Source organism: Pseudopodoces humilis, chromosome 8, assembly GCF_049639895.1.
Source record: "Pseudopodoces humilis isolate 2021_Gansu_Grassland_sample_001 chromosome 8, ASM4963989v1, whole genome shotgun sequence".
Lineage (NCBI taxonomy): Eukaryota > Metazoa > Chordata > Aves > Passeriformes > Paridae > Pseudopodoces > Pseudopodoces humilis.
The window spans coordinates 16,892,560-16,919,823 of record NC_142207.1 but is presented as its reverse complement, the minus strand read 5'-3'; the positions used below and the strand labels follow the sequence as shown (position 1 = coordinate 16,919,823).

Below are 27,264 nucleotides of genomic sequence, written 5' to 3'. Positions count from 1 at the left end.
ACATAAATCGTCCAGTCCAGTCTGTTCTTTGTTATCCAAATCAAACTGGGAATAATGTTAAGACTTGTATACCCACACAGTTGTAACACATCCAAAGAAGCTTTCAGAACTTTAGGAGGCATGTTTCGGGTTTGTTTGAACTTAGGAACACTTGTGGAAATTGTACATTAAAAACCTGTGTTTAAAAATACATATTAATTTTAAGCTGTAGATACAGAAAGTCTCCTGGAAATTCAGGAATAGCTAAAGTAGTGGACAATCACTTCAAGTATGAGAGGTGAGACTATGAGATGAGACATATGACAAATATGAGACTGTGAGATTAGAATAGCTCTTAATGAAGTTCATTGGCCCTTAGCAGATACAGGTGTAGTTCAACATTTAAAGCAAAGGAGAGGTTGTGATCCTTTTCGATAGTTAAGGTGTGCAGCAGCCTGAACTATTTGGATGTGCACATTCATCTACAGGCAGAGATTTACAGTAATACACAGTAGTCATGTTTCTTGACTGGCCCAACTCCGCTCTTTCCTGGGACCATACGCCCAACTGCTCGTCTCTTTCTTTCCATGTTCCCATGCTGTTCACTTTGCAAACACATTTTCTGGTCTCCCACCTCACTGCTGGCTGGCTGCAGATGAACCTCTCTTCCCTTTTCCTGCTGCAGATTGTGTCCTAGCAATTTTGTCTCTCTGGTGGGCACTCATCAAAGCTCCTGTCTCATTCACCAGCATCACAAGTAACATACAAAAAGCTGAAAAGCACTGCTTGGCATGGCCTCTGGCTGCCTGCTGAGGTGGAGCAACTGGAGTCTTGCCCCCTGATAAATTTTATGTCCTCTCATTGGAGCTACTGAGCTCTAAAATGCTAGACACAAATAGAATTGCAGGAGACTGCAATACCAGCACAGCAGAAGGCATGATTCCTCCTGTGACAGGTGTGCTTAATACCACGCCTAGAGATCAGCACCCCTGATCTTTCTATCCTCTCTGTTAAATATTCGTACACTGTGAACACTGGGTAAGAGTGTACACTGCACAGTGCTGTGCTGCTCAGTGTGATGGTGGGCAGTGCAGTGCAGTGATGTGTAATGGTGTGCGCTGTGCTGTGCTGTGCTGTGTGGTGCTGTGAGGTGCTGTGCTGTGCTGTGCTGTGCGGTGCAGTGCTGTGCGGTGCTGTGCGGTGCTGTGCTGTGCTGTGCTGTGCTGTGCTGTGCGGTGCTGTGCTGTGCGGTGCTGTGCGGTGCTGTGCTGTGCTGTGCTGTGCTGTGCTGTGCTGTGCTGTGCGGTGCTGTGCTGTGCTGTGCTGTGCTGTGCGGTGCTGTGCTGTGCTGTGCTGTGCTGTGCTGTGCGGTGCTGTGCTGTGCTGTGCTGTGCTGTGCGGTGCTGTGCTGTGCGGTGCTGTGCTGTGCTGTGCTGTGCTGTGCGGTGCTGTGCTGTGCTGTGCGGTGCTGTGCTGTGCTGTGCTGTGCGGTGCGGTGCTGTGCTGTGCGGTGCTGTGCTGTGCTGTGCTGTGCGGTGCTGTGCTGTGCTGTGCTGTGCGGTGCTGTGCGGTGCTGTGCTGTGCGGTGCAGTGCTGTGCGGTGCTGTGCTGTGCGGTGCTGTGCTGTGCTGTGCGGTGCTGTGCTGTGCTGTGCTGTGCGGTGCTGTGCTGTGCTGTGCTGTGCGGTGCTGTGCTGTGCTGTGCGGTGCTGTGCTGTGCTGTGCTGTGCGGTGCTGTGCTGTGCTGTGCTGTGCTGTGCTGTGCGGTGCTGTGCGGTGCTGTGCTGTGCTGTGCTGTGCTGTGCGGTGCTGTGCGGTGCTGTGCGGTGCTGTGCGGTGCTGTGCTGTGCGGTGCTGTGCTGTGCTGTGCGGTGCTGTGCGCTGAGGTGCTGTGCTGTGCTGTGCGGTGCAGTGCTGTGCTGTGGGGTGCTGTGCTGTGCTGTGCTGTGCTGTGCTGTGCTGTGCTGTGCTGTGCGGTGCTGTGCTGTGCTGTGCTGTGCTGTGCTGTGCAGTGCTGTGCTGTGCTGTGCTGTGCTGTGCTGTGCGGTGCTGTGCTGTGCTGTGCTGTGCGGTGCTGTGCTGTGCGGTGCTGTGCTGTGCTGTGCTGTGCTGTGCTGTGCAGTGCTGTGCTGTGCTGTGCTGTGCTGTGCTGTGCGGTGCTGTGCTGTGCTGTGCTGTGCGGTGCTGTGCTGTGCGGTGCTGTGCTGTGCGGTGCTGTGCTGTGCTGTGCTGTGCTGTGTGGTGCTGTGCTGTGCGGTGCTGTGCTGTGCTGTGCTGTGCTGTGCTGTGCAGTGCTGTGCTGTGCTGTGCTGTGCTGTGCGGTGCTGTGCTGTGCTGTGCTGTGCGGTGCTGTGCGGTGCTGCGCTGTGCTGTGCGCTGAGGTGCTGTGCTGTGCTGTACTGTGCTGTACTGTGCTGTGCTGTGCGGTGCTGTGCTGTGCTGTGCTGTGCTGTACTGTGCTGTGCTGTGCTGTGCGGTGCTGTGCTGTGCTGTGCTGTGCTGTGCGGTGCTGTGCTGTGCGGTGCTGTGCTGTGCGGTGCTGTGCTGTGCTGTGCTGTGCTGTGCTGTGCGGTGCTGTGCTGTGCGGTGCTGTGCTGTGCGGTGCTGTGCTGTGCTGTGCGGTGCTGTGCTGTGCTGTGCGGTGCTGTGCTGTGCGGTGCTGTGCTGTGCGGTGCTGTGCTGTGCTGTGCGGTGCTGTGAGGTGCACTGAGGTGCGCTGAGGTGTGGTGGGATGCTGCAGCCTCCGCGGCTGAACCACGTCCCGGCTTCCCCGCCGTGCTCCGACAGAGCAGGGAAGGGCAGCGTCGGGTCTGCAGCGGGGCCGGGCGGTGGCACTGCGTAGCCTTTGTGATAGCCGAGGGGAAAGCCGGGTACTCGTCCCCTGCCCTGCCAGAAGACTACTATGAACACCGGCACTGATTTCAATCATATCTGTAAGGGACAAAGGTCTCAGAAATCAGTGTAAACGTCCAGGAGAGAGATAAAGTCAGGGTATTTGCATTCTCCGTGGTCAGAGAAGGAGCTCAACCATCATCTGTGCAACCTCACACTAGCTGGAATAAACAAGCATTCTTTATCCCTGGAAGTCTCAAATGTCCTTTTAATGTCTGCAAACTCTTAGAACCAGTAAAGGATTGTTTTGGGATTATTGTATAGCCTGATTTACCACCACAGCATACACAACAAAGCAAACACACAAACAACCCATCTGCACACACTGAATCCTGAGGGCTCCTGAGACTGAGCAAGGAAGGCTCATGTGACTTCCAGCTAAGGAGCTGGAGGCAGAAGAAAAAATAGTGTGGGGAAATTATGCTTATTACAGAAATCTTTACAGAAAGCAGAAATTAAAAAGTAATGATGAAGCAAGAGTGAAAGCGAAGATAAGCAGAAAGAACAATGAAATGAAAGTAAAAACAAATTAAGTTATTCTACGAAAGAAGCCTCTAGCTGAAGGAAGCCCCTCTGAGAGCAGACTGCAGCAGCACATCTCAACGTGACAAGCAACTGAGAGTACAATTTGAGCTATAGAAAATTTTAGGCTGGGAAAGGACCTCTGGAGATAGCTGCCTTTCTTTTAAAAGCAAGACATTAAATCAAGGGCACTGTCAAGCCAAGTGATGAATATTTCTATTGAGGACATTTCTGATACTTCTCTGAGCAATATATTCCAATGTCTAATTGTTTCTAGAGTGGATAATATTTTCTCTTACACCTGGACATAATTTCCTCTAAAGAAATATATTCAAATTCCCCTTTGTCTTGTGTACCCCAGTGAAGAATCATCCAACTTTTAGGAGCTGAAGAACTGTTGGTGTCCCAAAATAGATTCTTTCACCTAGTTCGCAAGAGGCTACACACAGAATCAAGGCATTATCTACAGTTCTGCCTTGCGCAGAAAGAGGTGCTTGGTGGCAAATTCACAAAGCCAGCACCATAACTATCAACAGTTTTTTACATTTTAGCAGACAAAGGCATTAAGCTCATTGGCTACAAGTTACATAGTTTTTCATATTAATTAGTATTCTTTCTTCTATTGGTTAAATTATTCCCTCACTTATGTTGACAAGCCCAGTCTTTCTCTTCTTCTGAGTCAGTGGTTTCCTGGATTGGTGGTCTGTGAATCAGTGGTCATAATTTCCTCCTGCCAGAATTACCTCCTACCCAGTCAGAGCTGATCTCAGCACAACTGCTGAGCTGTCTTCATTAGTTTGTCCTCATTTTGGGAGTTCTGCTAAATGTCCTTGAGGCCCATAAATTCTGTGTTCTTTGTATCTGCTGTCAGGGATACATTCTTATTCCCAAGTTTTGTTAACCTCCCCCTAGGTCTGAGATCATTGAAACATGCCAAATCCTAGACCTTAACAAAGTAATTCTACCAGCAAGTAATTCATCTTTCTAACACTCAGATATCACAGTGGTTGGATCTCCCCTGGCCCTTCTTTCCTCCAGGTTTTATATATGCAGTCCTTTCAAACATGTGCCAGGCTCTCCAATCCTGTTGGCCTCTTGACTCTCCAATTTTTCAGTCTCTTGAAATCTCCTGGACCAAAACTGAACACAGTAATCCAGGCACTCTCTGTTTATCATTTTGCCTTACTTCAGAGACACACTGAGGTTCCCCAAGCCCCCACAATGGAAACCAAGACTGCTTCTGAAGCTCAGTGACATGTACAATATGGGTGAAACCTCATCTCAGGGAGAGACTTTCCAACAGCCTCAGACACCAACCAAGCACCTCATTCCTGCCCGTGCGTGCCTGGGCAGCAGCCAGCTCCCAGAACTCAGATAGGCTGTAAGCAGCCCGGGAAGTTCTTGAGGTGGAAAGTGACATCACGATTACTATCAAAGGTTTCGTTACTGCCGAAAGTTTCGTTTTCAACACCGAGGAGTTGCACTGAGTGGTGCCAGGTGCAGAGCTGCTGCCCTGTCCGGGGAGCCCTGTCCCGGCGGGCCCTGTTCGGGGAGTCCTGTCTCGGGGAGTCCTGTCTCGGGGAGCCCTGTCCCGGCGGGCCCTGTCCCGGCGGGCCGGGCGCTCACGCACCGCCCCCGCAAGCGAAACCGAAAGCGGTGCCGGTGCTGGGCACAGCGGGCCGGGCCGCGGGAGGTTGGCGGAGTGGCCACCATGGCAGAGGGCACCCGGGACGAGCGGTTCCTCTACATGATCTCCTGCTTCAGGCCGCGGCTGAAGCAGTTCATCCAGGTGCAGCCCGTGCTGGACCGGCTCCCCTCGCTGAGCGCGGAGGACAGGGACAGGGTGCGGGCGGCCGCCCTGCAGCGCGGCGCGGCGGCGGGCGCGGAGGAGCTGCTGCGGGCCGTGGAGCGCGGGCCCCGCGGCTGCGGCTGGATCCGCGAGTTCCTGCAGGCGCTGGAGCACGGTGGCTGCAGCCTGGCAGCCTGCTACGCCAACCCCAGCCTGAGCCAGCTGCCATCGGCGGCAGAGGAGGCCGAGCACGACCTCTGCGTGCAGCTGGTGCAGCTGCTGCACGGCACGCTGGTGGACAGGATGCGCACCGTGCAGGTGGCCGCCAGGTGCCTGGAGATGGGCATCTTCCAGGAGGAGGACATGGATCGGGTGAGTGCGGGTGCGCACCGTGCCTCAGACACTGGCCAGCCCCAGTGGCTGAGGGGCAGGTGGGAAGCCACAACTACAAATGGCACAGTAAATACAGAAGTGGAAGGGGAGTTCCCAGAGTTGGGGGAAAAGAGATAATGGGTCCAGGTAAGCCAGTGAAGACTGTTGACAATGGGCCAGCAGGTGGGATGCCAGTTAAGAGTCTGGCAAAGAAAAATGCCAGGAACAGAGGGTTGGATGGACCAAGACAGTGTCTAAGCAGAAGAAATATATCAGATTTGACTTTACTTACCATTTTGCCACAGACCTTAGGCTCAGAAGATCATTGTCTTCTGGCCCTTGAACCATACCAAGAAGTAGTGAGGTCTGTGAAGTCCTAAGAATACTTGAGTTAAAATAAAACGAGATTTTCCATCCCCTTTTTTGCTGTAGGTTCACTAAGGACTATCACACTAGACAGTGAGGTGAGCAGAAATACTGGTTGGACAAGAACAAGGAAATGCTAACCTTTGATGAAAACAATGACCAGTGTTTATTCCACTTGGCTAAGAATGACTTGCCTGGAATGTGAAACCTACCTGAAACTCAAAAAAAATTGATATCCTGAAACAGTGTTAGAACAAATTAAAATAATAATAATAATTTAAAAATAATAACAATAAGGGGAAAACTGGTAAACTAAGGGTGGAACTAAATCACATTTGCACTCTGAGCCTTTGCATCCACTTTTGAGGTAGTTTTATGCTCCATTTCAGTTAAAATTACTGTAGGATACATAATTTTTTCTTGTGACCATCAGGTAGCAGCAATGATCAGATGCACCCTAATTATTAGGGAGCCAAGCTTGCCAAGCCAAGCAAGGCAGATGCAGAGGCCTTTTAGGGAGCTACTGGCTTCATTCCCTGGTAATGGGTCCTCTCTTCCCCTGGGTCACCTTTTTGCTGCTGGTATTATCAAACCATTTAATACCTTTCACAATCCTGCCAGTTTAAACTCCCGTGGAGTTTTGGCTTTCTTAACCCCTCCCACTTGCCACACACTTCCTTTTAGTCATGAATCTCAGTCAGGTTCCCACTGCTATGCCTGCCCGTTTCCTTGCATGTCAGAATGGGTAATTCTTGAGCCTTGAGAAAATGGCCCTTGAGACTGAACACCTGTCTCAGGCTGCTTTGCTCTTGAGGTCATGGTTTTGTTCCTCATGTGATCACATGTCAAGTTCTGCTTGTGACAGCCTTGGAACACTGTTCCATAGTTTCTTTGAGGGTATTAGCCACTTTCTAGAGGCTTAGGTATTGTATTTTTAAGTGGGAGTTGAGATGATGAAGCCAGAGTTTTAGAAGGGAAATGTTCCTTTTTATGTATGAGGTCATATTACAGTTTAAGTCTGAGCTTTGGAAATGATGTGTGACAGCATTTCTCCTTAATCAAGGTTGCCTATTCCCTAAACCAGTCTGAACACCAATTATTATTCCACAATAGTTGGAGTCTGGGATACAGAGTGTGTGCCCTTGTTTCTGATACTCAGTTCTAACATCCAGAAAAACACTGAATTTCATATAATATGAAATCCATGAGCATGTTTTCATGGTGATACATGAAAACAACTGTTAAAGTTAGATAGAAAAAGCTTAAAGTGTAAATATGTAGAAAGTTTTAAGTCACTGGGTGAAAAAGTTAGTTTAGAGAACAGAAGACAAGATGGAGGATTTAGGGTGTTGTCTCTTCTTTCTTCATCATGTTCTTCTTCTAGAGGTTTTTGGATAATAGTAGGTGATTGGACAGAAAGTGCCACAGTGTAGCACAGAGGTGAAGGGTCATTGGGTCATTAAGAAAAATAATATACGTGTCTATTGTTAATTGGGTAAAAATAGGTATAAAGATAAAAGCACTGCGTAATTTGGGGCCATTTTGTGCTTTCAAGCACAGGGTGAGCCACAAGGCCAGATTGCAGTGATTTGGACTTGTGCAGCCAGTCTGGAGAGACCTGCCAAGTTTGTGATGACCTTCTAATAAACACGAGAAAGAAGATTCTAATGAGCTCGGGAGTTTTCATCAAAACTAGAGAACTGAGATAAGCAGAGCTCCCCATGAGGGAGAATCCCAAAATAATTCAGTCCAAAGGAGGCTGAGAAATCCAGGAAGAGAAAGAAAAATACAGAAGAAATGCAGCAGAATCAGAGAAACAGAAAAAGGAATTTTTAGGGAAAAGTTACAACAATAATAGTAATTATTATATAGTGGTTACTGTTATAACCATTGTCTAGTACTACCAATCTCTCCAACTAAATTCCAGATCTCACAGGTTTTATATAGCCTACCCAAAACCATATGGGATGAACATGAGGTTGGACAAAATTACAATAATTCTCTTCAGATGAGTGGTCAGGTCCACTTTATATCTTTATTTTTCAATATGTTTTAATGATGGCAAGGAAATGCTTTTTCACCTATACGATTCTTGCAAACTTCCTCAGACCATTTCCAAAGTCTGTGTGAGGATTGTTTCTGATTTTTTATTTTTACCAGATCCAGACTGCTACTGATAATCGTGGGAACAGAGATGGTGCAAGGGAGTTACTGAGCAGAATAGTCCAGAAGAAAGATTGGTTCTCTTCTTTTTTGGTTGCTCTCCGTGAAACCCAACATGAGGACCTTGCAGATGATTTAAGTGGAAATACAGGAGGTAATCATCTTATTTCACTGGTACTGGATTTTTAATAACTCTTTTTTTTTCTTTTTCTTTTTTAGTTGTACTGTTACTTAAGAAGCAATGCAGGATTCCCACCATATTGTTTCACTGTGACACTGGGACTAATGCTTTTGATTGTCCAGGGATTTCAAAACCAAGTTTTGTGACAGCTTAATTGACAGATTTTGAAATACTAAAAATCCTTGTTAAGCAATATGAGAATTACAACAGTATGGATTTAGATACAGTTGAGGATGCCATTCAAAGATGGTTGAGTGTTGCAGTCTGCAGGACAAGACCAAGCAAGTCAGAGCCTCAGAAGATCATTCTGAGTGAAACTCGAATGCTAGGGCTTGCTCAGCAGCTGTTGTGATCCTAATTTTTATTCTGTGTTGCAGCTGTGAGAGGCTTAAATTCATGTCTTCACTACTTGGCCATCAGTAAGGTAAACTAAGTAATAAATATGCAAATTGTTAATATTATTTTCTTTTTTTTTTTTAATTCTTTTCACATTTTGCATTTCTGAATTTTCAGTATAGTGCAGACCATATAGGGTAAAACTGAAGTTTAATTCAGTTGTTTGATGGATGACTGAATGAATGAATTTATTCCACAATTTCTTTGTAATCTTGGGCAAAGCAGGCCCCAAAACAAACTACACAGACTAATGCATCAAGCATGAATGGTGTTGCTCTTACCAGAGAATATGTGATTTTCCATGTACACGTGTGTAGATCCGTAGTGTATGGTTGCAGGAGCATGCTCTGACATAAGGTCATAGAGAGGAAACAGTTTCATTGGTAATTGTGGATGAAGAGCACTGATGATACATTTTTTCATTGCAGCTTGACCCTCTGTGATTTGTTGCAGTAAAATATGTTATTAGCAAACACCTACGCACAGAAATTGAGAACTTCATAAAAATAAATCTATTAACCTCTTTTAGTTTCTAATTGTAAATTAGTTAATTCTTAATAAATATTTATATATATACTATATATAAACTATAAACTATATAAACTATATAAACTATAACTTTTGAGCCAAGACCAAGACCATATGTTATACTGTTACTCTTATATGCATGATGAATACAGGTTGGTTCTGTGTTTTTTGTGCTCCACACTAAAAGAAATGAAATGTTTTATAGAACTGCCTCAGAATTTCTCTATATTTTTTGGAAACAGAGAATAAACAAAATGGGACAGAGCAGACTACAAATGAAGAAACTGAAGTTAGAAGCCAACCAGGATATGACATAGAGGAGAATTTGAAACAGGAAGAAAATGTGGATGATAGTTTCAGCAGTGAGAACAGTGTGTTGGAAACATCCATACAAGAGAATTCTGTGGTGTCAGGTTTGTCCACTAACTGGTATTTTGATCTGGTACCTGTGTGAATAAATGAGTAGTTTTCAAATATATTTAATATTTTTATAAAACATTAATATTATTAGACTACTATTTTATTTTAGACCCATCCATAGTAGGCTTATACTATCCAATGACAACGTTAGGTTAACATTGACAACTCTGTACAGTGTTGACAAAGTTTAAGATAAGAGGAATGTTTTCATACCAGTAAAACTACAGCTGTATTAAGTACTTCTTTGTAGAAGGCTGGAAATTCTGTATTGTAAAGCATTTTTTGTTTTAAAAAGTCCTTTAGTGCTGTCCAACAAGTAAATTTTCTCTTTATTTTAAGTTTTTTTATGTACAGAATATCAAACAACCTTTCTCATGTCACATTCATACTCAGAAGTCCATTTTTAGTAAAAATGTTTAGAAATTATTGTGGCCATTGTTCATATAGATCCACTCTTAAAAACATGCCTTGGGAGTTAATTATGAGCAACAGCAATTGCCAGCAACAAAGCCCAAATATGGCTGCAAACCGGTGATTCAAACTCACACTGCGTGAGTCAGGAGCCGTGTGTTCCAAGTTCAGATGGAGCTCAAACAATAGTTACAGCTAAGGTAAATCCTGCCTGGAATTACACTAGTGGGTATACTCAGCCAAAGCAGTGAGACAGCTAAGGCTGCTCTCTTTTTATCAAACATGAATATTTTTATTTTTTTTAAATGGTTCTGAAAAACTGCAGCCATTGAATGTGTAACAGTAGTAGCCTATTTCTCATTTAGCATGATATTAACAGGATATCACAATGCTTTGTAGCAAGTAGTGAATTATTAACAACAGCAAAATTATCAGCTTGGTTTTCCGGGGTTAGAACATAATTTGGCAGTATAAAGAAGAGGTGCCAAATATTTAAGATAATTCAAAATAAGTCAGACTAGATTATTCTTTTTGGACAAAGCTAAGGCTCTTATTGGGCCTACTAAGGGTTGGTTTTCATTGCTGTTGGCCCAATCTTCTACTTGCCTCTTGTCAGGTTGAGGATTACAGAAAATTAGATCTGGCAGTTATTAACTAGTGTGCCACAAGCTAATTGTAGCTAAAAAGCTATGGTCTCATCACAAAACAGAAATCAATAGAGTGGGCATTAGCAGTTTGGGCAGTGAAGTGAAATGGCTAAGAGGGTACAGAGTACATGGATTCCATCAGTTTGGTTCAGACTGACTTCAGTCTCATGTGGACTGTGTACCTGTGTGGACTGTGCAAGTAATTAGAATAAATCTCATTTGGTTTCAGATGACAGTTCACTTCTTCTGATCCAAAGCAGCTCTGTGATATGAACCAAAGTAGTGTAAGTGGGGACAATTGACAGATTCACTGTAACCATGCAGTTCTGAGATGAACCAAAGCAGCAGTGTAGATGCAGGGTAACAAGTGCTGCCAGGAGGCAGTGCTGCTTGGAGATTTCTGCAGAGAAACTGCCTCACATTCAGCCATCCTCAAGTGCAGCAACCTTTGATATCAATGCACATGTACACTCAGACTTAACAGCACTCAGGTCTTTTTTTATTTCCTATTTCCGTCCTTTCTCAGGATTTCGTAAGACTGTAATTTTAGACCAGGAAGATTAAAATACAAATGGAACCCAGATTCTATTTCCAGTTGAGCTGGGAACCCACCTAGTTGTAATTTGGTGCTGTCAAGTTGACAGTTTCGCAGTATACTCCCACCATTCCTTTATGTCTTAAGGACATATTTCTAGAAGAAAAAGGCTTTTCAAGTCACTTGAAATTACCGCCATATCTGAAGCCTCCTCTGACCCTTCTATTTAGGTAGATGAAACAGAGACAGTCAGAAGGTAGGAGAGCAGTAAGGTCATAAAAAAAAGTAGAAATAGATCATTTAGCCTAAGAGAAAACTAGAGGAAAATTGAGCATGCAAAAACACAGATAAGAAACTTTCTTATAAGAAACAAAAAATTGCACAAAAGCAAGTAAATTCCCAAGGTCAACACTTGGATTAAGTTGCTGCAGTTACCCATATAAGCAACAATTTAAATAATAGCAGCTCTCTTTTTCAAGGCTTGCTTTTCATTCTATTCCATTCCATTGTCTCTCTAATTATTTAGTACTCAGTGTAAAGTGACTGAAAACCTTCCTGTGAAATACTCGGCATTACAGTTGTTCAAGCGGGACTCTAAGGGAAGATTAGCAAAAGCGCTAGAAACAGCTGCTAAAATATTAACTCTTTCATCTTCATTATTTTGGAAATGCTTTCTGATTCCGTTTTTTTGGGTTTCTTTAATTTATCTCCTTTTAAAGTAATTCAAGTAAGTTGCCACAGTAAAAAAAGGAGATTATTTTATTCACCTTTCATTTGGAAGATGAGTATTTTGCATTTCACTTCACCACTGATGTTTTCTGTTGAGATATTGTTGCATAATGCATGCTGCACATTGTAATTCAGATGATTTTGTGCAAAACACTTCATGGATACATATTCTCATGACATTCAGAAGGTCATTTTAGATGGGAGGCCATATGGAATAGATACACAGAATTTTAATTTGACCTCACTTTCCTATATTATGTGGATTCTTAGAAAGTGAAAGTGAGAGGATAGCAGTGTCATCTTCATAGCTGGGAGTTCCCACTAATGCTACTAATTAATTTGTCACAGGTCTTTGAACATGGCTTGTAACAGGTGAGGTTTTCTTTCTTTTTGTGCCTTTCTGTTGATTGCATTCATTTGTTAGAAAGACTGCTAATTCCTGACTCCTAGTGGTAGCTAAGATAGCTTCATAACTGTACTAAATGCAGACTAGGTTTCATTTCCACCTCACCCACCAAAACTTTACTATGTATATTTCGTGCATTCCTTTCTAGGACACTGTAACTTCCACTCAATGCTAAATTCTCATTCACAGAATCCATTTTGCTTTATGAATAACTTTTTAGGACAATAAGTTGCGAAAAATATGTATATGGACCATAGTAGGATATTCACTGGAAAGAACTTGATGAAAACACAAGTTCACTGGCTAATTAAGCAAAACGTTGGTCAACACTATTATTCTGACCGATTCCATCTGCACACTGTGGGCTCCGTTGCAGAGTGCTGTCGGTAAGCTGATAGCTCAGGGTGATGCTGTTCACAGCAGATCATCCCGGGAAGGTCTGGGTATCTCAGATACCAAAAGGACCGATTTTTGGCCGGCCCAGCTTTGTGCCCAGGATGCGTCAGGCGCGGGTGGCCCAGCAGAGGGCGAGCGGAGCCCGGGAATCTCCGCAGCTCCGGAGCCTCAGCGCTGCTTCTGCTCGCTCGGGAACTATGGTTTGAGCTTTTCATGTTACACCAAGAAACTTTAAAAAAAATAATAACCCCCCCCCCCCCCCCCACACACACACACACACACAGTTCTGGTTTTGTTTTTATTCTGCTACAGGTGTAGCTGTCATGGCTTGCAGGGAGTAAAAGAGAATGTTCAGTTTGCCAGCAACTTATTTTTTGTCTTTTCACGTTTCTGTAAAGATACAGTAAAATGGGACTAAAGGGGCTTATGCAGGTCATCATGTCTGGAACCCCTGCTTTTAAGCAATAAATCGTGTCATGTTATCCTTACCTCTGCCGTGCTTTGGAATTAATCTTCCACTCCATATTTTCTTCTATAAGAAGATGGATTATATTGTTCACTTTTTTCTTTACCAAAAATAGAGAAAATTTGATCTCAACCATCCCCACCTGATATTCATCTAATCTACTTTAACAACTTAAGGGAAGAGCAAACAATATGCATTTGCCATTCATATTTGTACAGCAAATACATTATGTTGCATTTCTTTGTGTTTTTCATTTAGAGTCAGATGTCTCCATAGGAGATAGAAGCGTCAGTAACTTAAATGAAAATCCGGGACAGAGCTGCACAGCCACTGATTCAGGTACATTTCCCTTCTCTTATTACTTAGTAATTGCAAAATGAGCTCTGGGGGAAGTATTCTGTGAGTAGGCTAAAACAAAACTCAGTGGAGGGCTTTCCTTCACTGTAAACTCTAGTTCACCGTATTTAGTTGCCAGACTTACTCTTTGTTGGAAAACAGATGCCATTTTAAGTGCTCTGGACCTAAGTCCTAGCCCCAAAACAGTCAATTTACTGAAATCATCTGAACAGGGCTCTAGACATCATCATCGAACAAACTGGTCAGTGAGGCAGAATGATAAAATCACATAGGCTGCAGGGACTAGAAGCCATCCAGGGCAGTCACCTGGACAGATATTCATAATGCTGCCACACAGATGCGTTTCTTTTCTTCTCAGAGAGGAGCTAGTTTGTACCTGGCCCTCACACAGGGTGAGAAGGATTAGGAATGTTTTAGAGGCAGCAAAAGATGAGCAGAAGCATCTTCTGGGTACCTGCAGAACAATAATGAAGGTCCACTTTGGACCCAAGTACTTTAGTAGCCTTATTTGTAAAAACAACCTAAGCAATGAGGGTTGCTATCTGAAGACCTTTGTCAATCTCACATTCAAACACATGTGCTTGTTCTAGACACAGTTTTAAGCTAGATATTGGACTGTGCTTAAATAATACTTAGCAGACAGGTATTATCTTGCTGTGTATGAAGTGTGAGCCGAACTAAACACTGCTTTTGTAAAAGACATCCCTGTATTTTTTGTCTTTTTTTTTTTCTTTTTGCAAACCTCAGGTAAAAAAAATTGAGAGGTGTCCACCATAGTGATCAGCTATTTACCTATACAGAGTTCAATACTTACTTTTTGGAATCTAGCCTTTATAAAATTTGTGCTGGGACTAAGTCTTGCACAAGGGCTAGAAAAAATCTGAGCACCTTTCAAGATAGCTGACCTAATAAACCTAGTATTATATCTGTAAGGTCACTGTAATTATTATATATTGTATGCCTGCAAAGAATTTATTATAAATACTTTTAGAATAGTTTCAACCTTTTTAAAGATTAAAACATACATATTTTTTAAGTACACAGAAAATTCAGGATAGCTCAAGATCTGAATTGCTACTCTACAGCTGAGATTTTAGTCTGTGAATTGCTAACTCCAAAGAATTTGCTTTGCATTTCTTTTTCAACTGAGGACACTCATAAGTCACATTGTGTTTTTTGACTCCCTCTGTCACATGAAGTGTCTGGGCATGGAAACTTCTCCTTTCTGTGGACAGGCAGGCACACTGCCAGCTGGTCAGGCTGAGCCAGGCTCCTGGCTTTTGGCAGCATGTATGTCTATATGTATGGCCTCATCCTTTAAGAATCCTGAAGTATTTCTCAGTAAGAAAATTGGCGTTTGCTGTGTCCATTAATCCAGAAAAAAGCACCAAAAACCCCAAAACCACTACAGTTTTGTGAAGAATGGAGAATAGATTTTTTCAAGGTGCTTACTTGCTGTATGTTCTTTATACATGTGGCTTTTAAAAACAACTAGTTAAAAAGTCTTTAAAAACATCCATGTTTTTAATCATGTCTAGTAAACTCAGTGAGAGCAATAATGAGAAAAAAAATGCTAAGAAGATGCAGATGCATTATTTATGGCTTTTATAATTTGAAATTTTATACTACGGCTGTTGTATTAACAAAGATGTTTGGATGATATCATTACACACTGACATGATTTGGGTTTTAATGCAAATCATGTGGATTTAGCTGCATTTTTATGTGCAAGGTTCATTTCACATTTTATAAAATTGTGTAGTAAGAACAATAGAATAATTATTATGTTTCTTTTATCCCAGAGCAGCAATTTACATGAGCCTTGTATGAAGGCAGACAACTTCTGTAATGTTATACTGTGCACGATGAAAAATCTTTAATTATGTAATTCTTTAATCTCTGAAAAGATTCTTGTATCTAAGGATACAGATAAAAGACGCCTTTATCTAAACAAGGGCTGAAGAAGCTAGGAGAGAGCTAAGTTAAATATTTTTTAGGCCTGGACAGTTAATTGAGGATGTCAAGGAACTAAAATTTAACCAAACAGATGGGTGATAAAGTGCTAGTTTCAATATGATTGAGCTATTGAATTTAGCCAACCAGAAAGCAAACAACGTTCTTCCTCAAAAGAGAGTAGTAGAAGTCAGATAAGTAACAGCAAGTACTCTCTAGTGCAAATGTCCCTGTGTCCTGGTAGCACTGCACTCACACTAAAAGGCAAAACAAGCAAAAAACACTTTAGAATGGCATTCAGATGTTTCCATCAGCAGTGTTTTATCAAGCTTCATTACTTTTTGTTAGTTTAATTTTATTTAATGAATCAGGAATACCAGAAAAATATACTTACTTTGTGTGTAATGTATCAGTGATAATAAAATCCTCATGATTCTTCATTGAACGATACCATCAGGAAACAAAACTTTTCTCCCCACATTTTAGTCTCAGAATGAATGTAGAATGAATTTGTGCATTTTCTTCACTGTGGGCAGTTAGAAACTAAAGAGTGATCTAAGCTTATTTGTAGGAAAAATACCCATGAAAACTCAATTGAAATAAATCCTTCTGATATTAATATATAAGTTCTGACTCCCTAAATATATGTAAACTCAAGAGACTTGATATGCTTTTCTTACTGCTCAAAATAATTCAACAGTTTTTTTTTTCACTTTTATATTTAGAACATCATTTGTTTCTTCTGTGCGCCGTATATCTAAACACTGCCATTGCATTTTCAATAAGAGATGGAAGGCTTTGGCCTTAGGTGGCAAATGTATATGGTTTTTTAATGAATATTCAATTGCATTATGTATGAGTCAGGCTAAGAAGCTACATATTCTACCATGAGTAGGTGTGATACATTCTGCAGTTAGCTCCATCTTGTATGGGCAATTGAATTTTCTTATCTATTTGGTCTTTATAACTCCTTTGTCCATTTTTAAGTGTTCCATATATATTTTATTTTTTTTTCTTTCTATGGCTCCATTTTTCATTCTCTGGGAAGTATTTAAAAAGGTAGCTCCCTTATAACCAAATAAATTTCAGTATTGATGAAGAAAAACGTCACAGAAGCTTGGCTAGGTTATAAATACTGCAGCTCCAAACACAACCTTTTTTGATCTCAGTGCTACTGAACTGTATAATTTGAATTTATACCTAACAGCAGTCATTTCAACATAGATGGGTGAAGATGTGTTGTGTGGAGTGGTGGCTGCATGGAAGCAGTTCTGATCCGGAGTTGCACATGTCCTCAGAGCAACACTGTCTATGCTAGTGTGCTGTTTCTATTTATTATCAGAAGATGTTTCTGATAGTGAATTAATGTTTTTCCCTCTGACATTTTTTCACTCCTTGGATACACGTTCTGTGCCTCCTGTTTGAAACCTGTATTTCGTTGTACCCTTAGATGAAGATGAAGTAGAGAGGAGAGCCTCACCTCAGCCAGATCTGACCCTGAGAGATTACCAGATGGAAGTTGCAAAGCCAGCACTGAATGGGGAGAATATTATAATATGTCTCCCTACGGGCAGTGGTAAAACCAGAGTGGCTGTTTACATTACCAAGGATCACTTGGATAAGAAGAAAAGGGCATCAGAGCCTGGAAAAGTCATAGTACTTGTTAACAAGGTAAGTTGGTAAGAATATTATTTTTCAAACATCATGCAGTGTTAATACAGACATTGTAAAAATGAACATAAACACAATTCTCAGCTTCTCCAAGTGTGCGGTGTTTAAAGACAGACAGACCTATTGTACCATCAGCCTGGTGCAAGCACAAATTATGTTTGTGTTCCCCAGTACAAGTGCAAATTTAGATGTGCTGAAATTACTGGAAAACACAGAATTTCATTTTGTAATGAATTTTAAAAAAACAAAAATATTTTTCACATTCTGTGTTTTAGTTTGTTATTGAAGGCCACCTAAGGAGCCTCACAGTAGTTGAGGAATATTTTGTCACATTTTCTGATAATTGCTGTAATTTGTGCAGTTAAATTTAGCACAAGTAAATTAACCTTCTATTGTAATATTAAAATACAGAAGTACATTTAAGAATTTTATTGAAATTGTAAATAATATCCATATCCTTTTATAAGAATAAATGTGAAAGCATGTTATAAGCTCAGTTAAATAACCAGAGCACGCGTGGTTTGTTCATTCTTTCAAAGGCGCAATTAAGCCAAAGTCCTCGGGAAGGGGAAAATTGGTTTGGGGATTTTTGCTGCTTAATTTTCTTTTGTTCACCTAGCAACATTTGTGGCAAACAGGCATGTATTTTTAATCCCATGTTTAATATGTTTTAAATTGTTTGTAAATCTTTGTTCAGGTTCCATTGGTAGAACAGCATTTACAAACAGAGTTTAGTCCATTCCTGAAGCGCTGGTATCAGGTTATTGGCTTAAGTGGTGATTCTCAGCTGAAAATCTCATTTCCTGAAGTTGTCAGAAGAAATGATGTCATCATCAGTACAGCACAGATCCTTGAGAATTCACTGTTAAATGCATCCAAGGAAGATGAAGAATATGTCCACTTATCAGGCAAGTTTTTTATTCTGAAATTTTTACAGAGGGTGTAAAAGTATGTCTCTGTTCTGGAAAATTGCAGAGTAAAAATGGGCCACATTCAACTGGGTTTTTTCAATTTACTCATTTTATAAATGCAAGCTGTAGTCAAAATCCGATCTTAATTAATAAGCATGCAGGCCAAAATTAGACTCTGTAGTTTATTTGTACTAAATATTTGTTATGTTTCCTATTTTATCTAAATAAATTCTTAAGCACAACTTTGTGCAAATGCAGTTGTACTGGTTCCACTTTCCAAGCTTGGTGGAGCACTGAGTTCTATCACATAGAAGCCATATACAGGATGGGAAAAATAACTATCAAAACTCAAATGTACTTGGTAGTTTGAGAAATACAGTGGAACACAAGATAAAAATCTGTTGTAAAAGTTATACTCTTTAAACTCTTGTAATTTTGCTAATATTCTTAGGATAATATAATGGCTTAAGACTGTGTCTCTCTGAGCTCAGCAGATACAATGGTTTCCTACAACAGATGAAGGAAGTTGAAGAAAGCAAAAGATAAAATAAGATTGTTTTCCCTGAATGCTAAAGTGGCAGGTATCTCTGCAAGATTAGAAAAGAAAGGGTATTATCTATCAGTGAGATACAAATAGAACAGCTCATGACATCAGCTCCAGGGCTGGGCTGCAGTGACCTTCCTCTGTGAGATGTTAACTTCTCCCTCTATTTGCCTGCTGTCAACTCCTTTTCAGATGGTGAAGGATGTAGGGGAGAGCTGTGATATTCAAGATATTGGCCCTGAGGTAGAAATGTAGGTCTGGGTGTCACAGAGACAGCAGGGAATCCTGAGGGGTTAGTCTGTGTCTGTCAGTGCCTAGTGCTGACTGGGGTACTGCTTGATCCAAACTAACTCCTGCAGAGCCACTTGGGTACCTCCTCCTTCGGAACTGCACCCCCTCCTTCGGAATGCCCTGTTATTAACCTAGGCAGAGTACCAGCAGTTTTCTTATACTTATTTCCTCTCCACTGCATGTAAGTTAATAAACTTTCCTACATCTGAATCATTTTGGAATGCTATATGGAGGCATCTGAACATTTCTACTGGAACTGCTGGCCTGGTCCCAGCCAGATTGTGTAATGAAGTGGGTTGAATGGGTTTCACACTTTGCAAAGTTTGCTTCATAAGGAGCTACATCTTTTCCAGAACTCAGGCAGCCATACACCTCATTTTTTCCCCGTGCTATTACACCTGTGCTCATAAGTTCAGCTGGACCAAAGCCAAGCAAGCTTGAACACAGCCAGCTCCATTTCCATGGCTGTGACTTAGTTAACTTGCAGCCTTTATAAATCATCCTAATTAGTTACAAGTTTTTTTCCAGATTTCTGTGCATACATTTTTCATCTTTTCCACAGAGGTCTGCATTACATGTAACATGTCCCAGTGAAATGGAGGGGACTGTCTTAATTGCATTTTACCAAATGTTTATCCTCTTTACCAAGGGCTGAAGTCACTGTACGGACTTTCTAAAAGCTGTGTATCACTTCCTTAGTAGAAGTAACACATCCCTTCTGGTAGGTTAGTTTTTACACAAGTAGTTATAGGAATATGCATGATGGAGATGATGGTCAAAATCAAAGGGAGTAAGTTCGTACCAGCAGAATAACTGAGAAACTGCAAGCACTGCTTCTGAAATCTTGCAATGTCTAGAAATCTTAGAAATAAATAAGAATTTAGATTTGAAACTACGTCACTCCTGTGTGGCTGGTTTGCTGAACTGGATTCCTGAACCACTGTGAAGGCAATCAGCTTTCCCCAAGGACATGGAGCACTGGCTACCCTTCCTAGCAGAAATGTTTGGTGTAGCCTTCTAAATATAACTTCCTTTGTTTAGTCTCCATCTTTCCTTAGGTTCTTTAACACCAGCTGAGACTGATTTAGCTCTTTGTCAGTTTCCAACTTCTGCTGCCAGTTGTTGAAAACTGACTTGTAGTGGTGCAACAATTTGAGCACATCAGTGTGTAAACAGGACCATGGAAAACCTCCACATTAAAAAAAAATACATATAGGAGTTTAACCCTGATAATTTCAGTGGTCTTCTTTACAGTCATGTCCACAAACTGTCTTCAAATTGTTGGAAACAATGTAAAATTAGAGTTACTGGCCAGCTACAGAAGGACTGGGAGCCCCATAAACAAGTTTTGCTGTTAGAGAAACAGAAAAATGTTCATGAATCTTTCAGCTCAGAACCTTGAAATATATGTGACCAACTGCATGTGCAGATAGATTAAAGATATGTTTTCTATATTTTTGAATTGAGAAAATTGAATTGAATTTCAATGAGAAATTTGAAACAAAAAATAATTTTATTTTTCTTCATTGTATAGTATATTGCATGCATGTAAATATACTGTGACCAAAAAGCTCACAGTATCTGTCTGAAATTCAGTTTCCTCTGCTACAAAAGAGAGATGAGTGGTAGTGCTCTCGCTAATCTGTTTGTTCTTTCCAATAACACATCCATAAAGTAATATAAATCTTTTAATTTGGACACTAATAGGGAGGAAATCTCTGTGTTGCTACAAAATGGAAGCATATTTTGACCACAACATGCCTTTGAAGAATGTCTGAAAGGCTTCTAACATGTTATGTATTTTTTCAAAAGCAAACAATAATTAGTTAGTCAGACACAGTTATGGATATAAAAGATAGTATTGAGTTCAACTATGATATGTTCTTACCATTGGTAAGATATGAAAAATATTTCTCTGAAATTCTTTATATCATCAGATTGTTTTTGCAAAAAAAGGAAGTATTTTTCCCATTACATGAAATGTAAAACTACTTGGCACATCAGGACTGTAGCAAAGGTTCCAAAGTCCATTTAATATATTCAGGATCCATCCACACCTTCCTCCAGCACTTCAATTTCCTAGTTCATTAGTTATCAGACAAATTGGTGGGTTCTTTTCAACACCATTCTTACCTGTTACAAGATTTAGTTACACAAATTCTACATTTGAAATGAAATTATTCACTTTAGGAGTATTTTTTTTTTTCCCCAGATTTTTCCCTCATCATTATTGATGAATGTCATCACACTCAAAAGGAAGGTGTCTACAACAATATAATGCGACGTTACTTAAAAGAAAAGATGAAGAACAGGAAGCTGGCAAAAGAAAACAAACCACTGATCCCACAGCCTCAGATTCTGGGACTTACAGCCTCACCTGGTGTAGGAGGTGCAACATCCTACTCAAAAGCTGAAGAGCATATTCTGAAAGTAAATAGTTCTAACACCTCCAAACCATCAAAGGAATATTGTCTTGTTCAAGTAAAACTTTTACAGTCAGTTTTAGGGTCCAAAAAGACAATTGGATTTTTTTTTCTTGTGTACATGGAAGTTTAACTCATAACCGTTAAACTGACCCTCTGAAAAATAATGGAAATCCATGTACGAATAAAGGTTACTTTACAGGAAGAGTAGAGTTACTGAAAAGGGAAGTTCAATGATTGCCTCACTTGAAAAAAATTCCCAAGTTAAGATCAGAGACAAGAAATCCACAACGTAGTATGGCTTTATGGTCACTAAAGTCTTTTTGTTCCATTGATGGCTTATAATTTACTGTGTAGCCCTAAATAAAGAGACAAAACGTATTTTATATCTGTATTTCTAAAGTGACTAAGCTGAGCATTTTTGTGAGTCCAAGAAAATGAGAAACAATGTTGAACACTTAAACATAGCAGAAACCACTTGTGAGATACAGGTAGCATAGAAATTTGTTTTGTTTTTTCAGTTACTCATTGAGGTTGCATGAAGACCTGACTAAAGATAGTCTGTTAAATTCTATACTTAAAGAAATTATGTTTTACTTGAAATTAAATTGTTTTGCATTAGCAGAAAAGTAGAATTTAGCCCAGTACTGCAGTGAAAACTCCTGACCAGTAAATTGCACCAGAATAGAATGTGATATTGAATAAGTGAGGCCTGCAAGAATGTTTTATGCTGTTTTGAAGTAGACAAAATTGCAGAGAATTTTGACACAAAATCTTGCTGTCAATGGAAAAAGCAGAAAATTCCTTTTCATCAGCTCTGAATTCCTAATGATAGGATTCTGGGGTTTGTATCTGAAGATTAATCTGAAATCTGAATATGCAAGCTAAAATATACAACTACCACTGAAGACACTAAAAAGATCACCTGTCAGTCTTCCTTTACTGTTTTCTCTGCTCAGAATAATTTTATGGTTTCCCTTATTACTTAATGACATGTACTTATTTTCTCCTTGGAAGAGGTCAAAAGCAGAAAAGTCCAGTTCAGTTGTGCACTTAGCACAGAAATTCTGTCTTCCTGCTCCAGAAAAGATCATTCAAATTATTTTCTACTCTCATAACAGCTCTTACTTTTATAATTAATCCCTAATATGTATTTTATTTTTTCTATTTCACCATTATTTTTATCTATTTTGTGCTCCAAAATCAATTCTTTTAAAGTACTGATGCTATATTTTCCTTCTCAAAATACTTGGTTTGCGTCCTGATCTACAATTTCTTTCCTGTATGCAAGGATCGCTTTTGACCTAAAAAGTAATTTGTGCAGTTAATCCCAAATGTTTTCAAAGACTTGGACTTGCTTGTGCTTATACTGCCTTTATCCAATTTTTGTAGGAAGAAAGTCAAGTTATATAAACCTCAGTATCTAAATAAGAAGCTCTGTTGCATTAATTCAGTTTTCATGTGAAATAACTCAACTTACATTAAAGAAATAACATTTTGTTTTCTCCCAGATCTGTGCCAATCTTGATGCATGTAGAATTATGACTGTTGAAGAGCATGCCCCCCAGCTGAAGAACCAGGTGAAGGAACCATCTAAGAAGACTGTGATTGCAGATGACAAAAAAAGGGTATGTTTTTGCAAAAAAATTAGTATTAAAGTTATACCCTTTGAAAATGTCTTGTACAGTATCAAAAACTTTTGCCTAATGTTCTTTTTCTATAGACTTTCGGTGATCCAGAGTGCTAATTTAATATTGTTGCTTTCCTTTGTTTCAAAAAGTATCAGTAAAGACAAATAGAATCAAATTTTTACTTATGTCAGTTTTACTTTGAGTTATCTGGTCAAAAAGACTTCTAAAGATGAAATATTTGTATTGAAGTGATGATATTATATTCCATTAACAAAAAATAAATTAAAAGGTGCTATTTCACAGTATAATTTTTGTAATATTCTGAAACTTGTATTTCCATAACACTAAACACATTAACAACTTTACTTTTTTAATTTAAGGTTTAACTTTTAAAAAAGAACTCAGTATGGTACTAGCCAAAGTTTTGTTACCAGAAGATGCTTACTTACTTTGTCTGATCAATTTATTTCTAGGATCCATTTAAAGAGAGAATTACTGAGATCATGACAGAAATACAAAACTATTGCCAGCTGCATCCAAAGTCTGAGTTTGGAACTCAGACGTATGAACAGTGGGTGATTAGAGAAGAGAGAAGAGGTAACTGCATAGCAAATACACCCCAGCTTTGGATTTCTTTGGGTCATTCTGTACTAAGACGATTTTTGTATTTTTTATTGCTTTCTAGCTGCAAAAGAAGAAAAACGCAGGGAACGTGTCTGTGCAGAACACTTGAAGAAATACAATGATGCTCTCCAGATAAATGACACCATCCGAATGGTGGATGCCTACAATCACCTAGATAACTTCTATAAAGAGGAGAAAAGTAAGAAGACAGTAAGGAGTGATGATGATGATGATGATGAACCAGCAGTATCAAAACAGGATGAAACAGATGAATTTCTAATAGGTTTATTTCATGGTGAGTTTGAAATACATTGTGATATTTAATATTTGAAGTCCATAATTGTGCACTAACATGGTTTGCATGGGCCCATTAGTTATTGCATCCTAGAGACTGCTGTGTTATTATCACAGTAGCTTGATATCCCAGTTCATACAATTTTGTATGCATTAAACAACATCATAGTGGGATCATGTCATAATATGTAATAATGGTTCTTCAGCTCCCACCTAAAGGCACCTTTTTTTTGCTGCCAGTAAGTAAAAGCTGTTCTCTGCTTTTATCCAGTGAAGTGTCCCTGAGGACACTTAACAGATACATAAAATATGTGTTCCACTAGACACTCTTGGGGGGCAAAAGGTTGAGCAAATGGAGTACAAAAGTAATGAAATTATGAGTTCTTAACCAACCCTTTCTTCCAAAGTTTGTTTGTCAATATACTAAGAGAGTGCTGACTTAGAGTTATTTTTAGGTAAAGAATATTTAGTTGGAAAATTAAACAAAAGATCAAACTGCAAAGACCAAAGTTAATTGCTTTTTGTTCAGTTCAGTCATGTTGGAACTAGGATTCATTCATGGATCTTTTTTGCTTAGGTTTTTTTCCTTTACTGCCTTTGTAATGAGAAAGGGCTAGACAAGTTTGCTCCCATCACCCATGGCTCTTGGGTGGTGCAAACAAAAATAGGTTATACTGCAGAGTGCAGAATGTGACCCAGCTTCATGTATCCAATGAACTACAAATTTTTCTATCATTGAGAAATTCAGGAAATGAAAAAACAAAATATAGTTTAGATAATGTCAGCATGGTTTTAATAGTTCTTCAAACATGTCTATTCCCCCTTATTTAGATTTCAATAGTGGGCTGTGTCTGAGAACCAAAAACTTAAACCAACTAAAAATGAAACATAGTTGCATTAGTAAAATTTCTGGCTGCTTTTATTTCTGCAGGTAAATGAAGTTCAAAGAACCTGTCAATGGAAAATAAATTCCATTTTGTTAGGATTTTGCCACTAAAAGTGCTAGGAGTAATAGAATAAAATCTAAAATATCTCAGCTTTAAGAGCAGAATTCATCTTTGGGTGATAAACCCCCTGGGGAGCTTAAGGTGGAAATTGTGAGAGTTTGTTATGTTTACTGACTTTTTGTATGTGTTTCTATGTTTGATTACGTTCTAAAGTATGAATAAGACTAGTCAAAAAGCCATTGTTTAGGTGGAGTAGCAGTTTGTGGTACATTGAGCAAGATTGCCTTGGATTAGGTACACTGCAATAGTCTGCACAGGTCATGACACCAGTGTACTAACACACAAAGTCCCAGCCTTGAAGTGTTCTTGTATTTGCATAATCATCTGATAATGACATAGGTTTTTAAATATTCAAAGTTTTTTTTTAAATTTAAAACACTTTAAATTTAAAATTTAAAATTAAAGGATTCCTCCCTCCTTGTGGTCAATAGAGCCAGTTGAAGAAAGTCATTCATTTGACAGTTCACTGAGTACATTGAACTGTCTTGGAGCTGCAATATCAATAACAACATGCTCGTGCTGGTGTCTACTGTACTGCATGTTCCTAGTGAAGATTCCTACTTTAATTCATGTCCCAAGCACAATTTATGTCTTAATTTATAAAAACATTTCCAGCTCTGAGGCTGTGCATATTAATCTGTTTCTCCTTGTAAGACTTTTTTTTCCATGGTTTTAAAATAGTTTTGTAAATATTACAAGCTGTGATTTAGCTCTTTATTGCAGTGCATTTGACTCTGTACCAACTTTGTGTGTATAGGCAGGTTTTTCCTTTGGCTTATTCTCACCATGAAATATAAGCAAAGTGTATGATAATGGTGATTTATGTTGATTAATTAGTGTGTTTTTAGTGACTATAAATTCACTTCAAAAATATTTCATATGCCACAGCTTTTTAAACTGAATGTGAATTAGCCATGCTGAGAGAATCATAGAAAGTTGCTCTTTGATTTATAGGTTTTGGGGTTTATTTTGTTTCGAACTGTTATTTTACATGGTTAAATTTTCTTAATTAAAATCTGTTATTTTTTAAAGCAAAAAAGAAACAGCTGAAAGAGTTGACTGGAAATCCAGAAAATGAAAATGAGAAGCTAATAAAGTTGAGAAATACTTTAATGGAGGAGTTCACAAAGACTGAGGAACCTCGAGGAATCATTTTCACAAAGACTCGTCTAAGTGCCTTTGCTCTATTCCAGTGGATTAAGGACAACCCAAAATTTGAAGAAGTGGGAATTAGGGCCCATTATCTTATCGGCTCTGGACATAAGAGTGAAATCAAGCCCATGACTCAGGTACAGGACCATGCATGTCAACATTACCTCTTGTACATGACTTTGGAAAAGAGCTTGTTTTAGTACTAGGCTAGTGAACTGAAGTTTGGACCCCAGAGTTCTGGTTTCATACCTGCCAGCAATTTATCTTCATAAAGATATGTGAATAATAATGTTGGAATAATTTTTTTTCCACAAATAACAAGCTTTTTCTGGTTTTGGATTCTATGGCAACAGGAGTAGACAAAAGGGACCCAAGTTGTAGCAAGGCATGGGAAGCAAAAGTAAACAAAATGGAAAGAGCAAAAATTAAATTGTAAAATGAGTTTGTACCTATCAGGACAACAATAATTCATGTTATATTTTAGCTGCTGAATTGAAAAATAAAACTACATTATTGATTATGCCCATCTTTTTTTAGTATTGTTGCTTTAATCAAATGACACCAATTGCTTCACAATGACACATAACCATTGAAAGAAAACTTGCCAAAATTCATACTGAAAATATCACAATTGATCACTCAATTGTGTCCATCCTATACCATTTTGTTGATTTCATACACCACATCTCTCTGGTGATTTATATTTGCAATTACAACATTTCCAAATCAAAGTAATTTGCATCACTTCTGTTCTGCTCTTTACCCCCCACATCAGCATTTAAGCAAAAATGATGAGTTTTGCTGCTGGGCAGAGTCCATTTTCTTCTGCTGCACTGAGTTTCAAGGAAAAAAGTTCTCTCAAAAAATTATCTCCAAAAGTTGCTCAAGTTCTATCAAACTTGGATTTTAATTTCTATGGCACATTGCACAAACAAAACAATAGTTTCTGCATTGTGAAACTGCATATAGTAAATAGTAAGTTTCTGTTCCTCTGATCAAGCTGGTGACAAACACCCAGTTGATTCAAAAGTCTGTGATTTAGTTTTAAAAAGATATTTTCTTCTTCATGTGTGTCGTTGTTCTTTTAGGTGCTACCTGGATCACCAGAGTTATGGTCTCCATTTATTATGGGGAGTTTTAAGTGCTTTAGAACTAGAGCTGGAAATCTATATTTTAATCAGAAATTACTGAAGTGATAGAAATCCTGTC

The 27,264-nt window shown here is 39.7% G+C and overlaps 1 protein-coding gene across 3 annotated transcripts in view; it reads left to right on the top strand.

The window, feature by feature from the left end:
* The first annotated feature begins 5,103 nt into the window (after window positions 1-5,103).
* Window positions 5,104-27,264, top strand: part of IFIH1 (interferon induced with helicase C domain 1) — a 28,521-nt gene continuing 6,360 nt past the window's right edge. For all 3 annotated transcript variants that reach the window (XR_015773050.1, XR_015773051.1, XM_014249211.2), the window contains exons 1-11: window positions 5,104-5,553; window positions 8,080-8,236; window positions 9,430-9,600; window positions 13,456-13,536; window positions 16,958-17,178; window positions 17,876-18,086; window positions 21,137-21,354; window positions 22,859-22,975; window positions 23,452-23,575; window positions 23,664-23,897; window positions 25,936-26,192. Coding sequence is in view for 1 of the 3 variants with exons in the window: in XM_014249211.2 (XP_014104686.2) it covers window positions 5,104-5,553; window positions 8,080-8,236; window positions 9,430-9,600; window positions 13,456-13,536; window positions 16,958-17,178; window positions 17,876-18,086; window positions 21,137-21,354; window positions 22,859-22,975; window positions 23,452-23,575; window positions 23,664-23,897; window positions 25,936-26,192 (2,241 nt within the window). In the remaining 2 variants the exon portion in view is untranslated. The remainder of the gene's footprint in view (window positions 5,554-8,079; window positions 8,237-9,429; window positions 9,601-13,455; window positions 13,537-16,957; window positions 17,179-17,875; window positions 18,087-21,136; window positions 21,355-22,858; window positions 22,976-23,451; window positions 23,576-23,663; window positions 23,898-25,935; window positions 26,193-27,264) is intronic.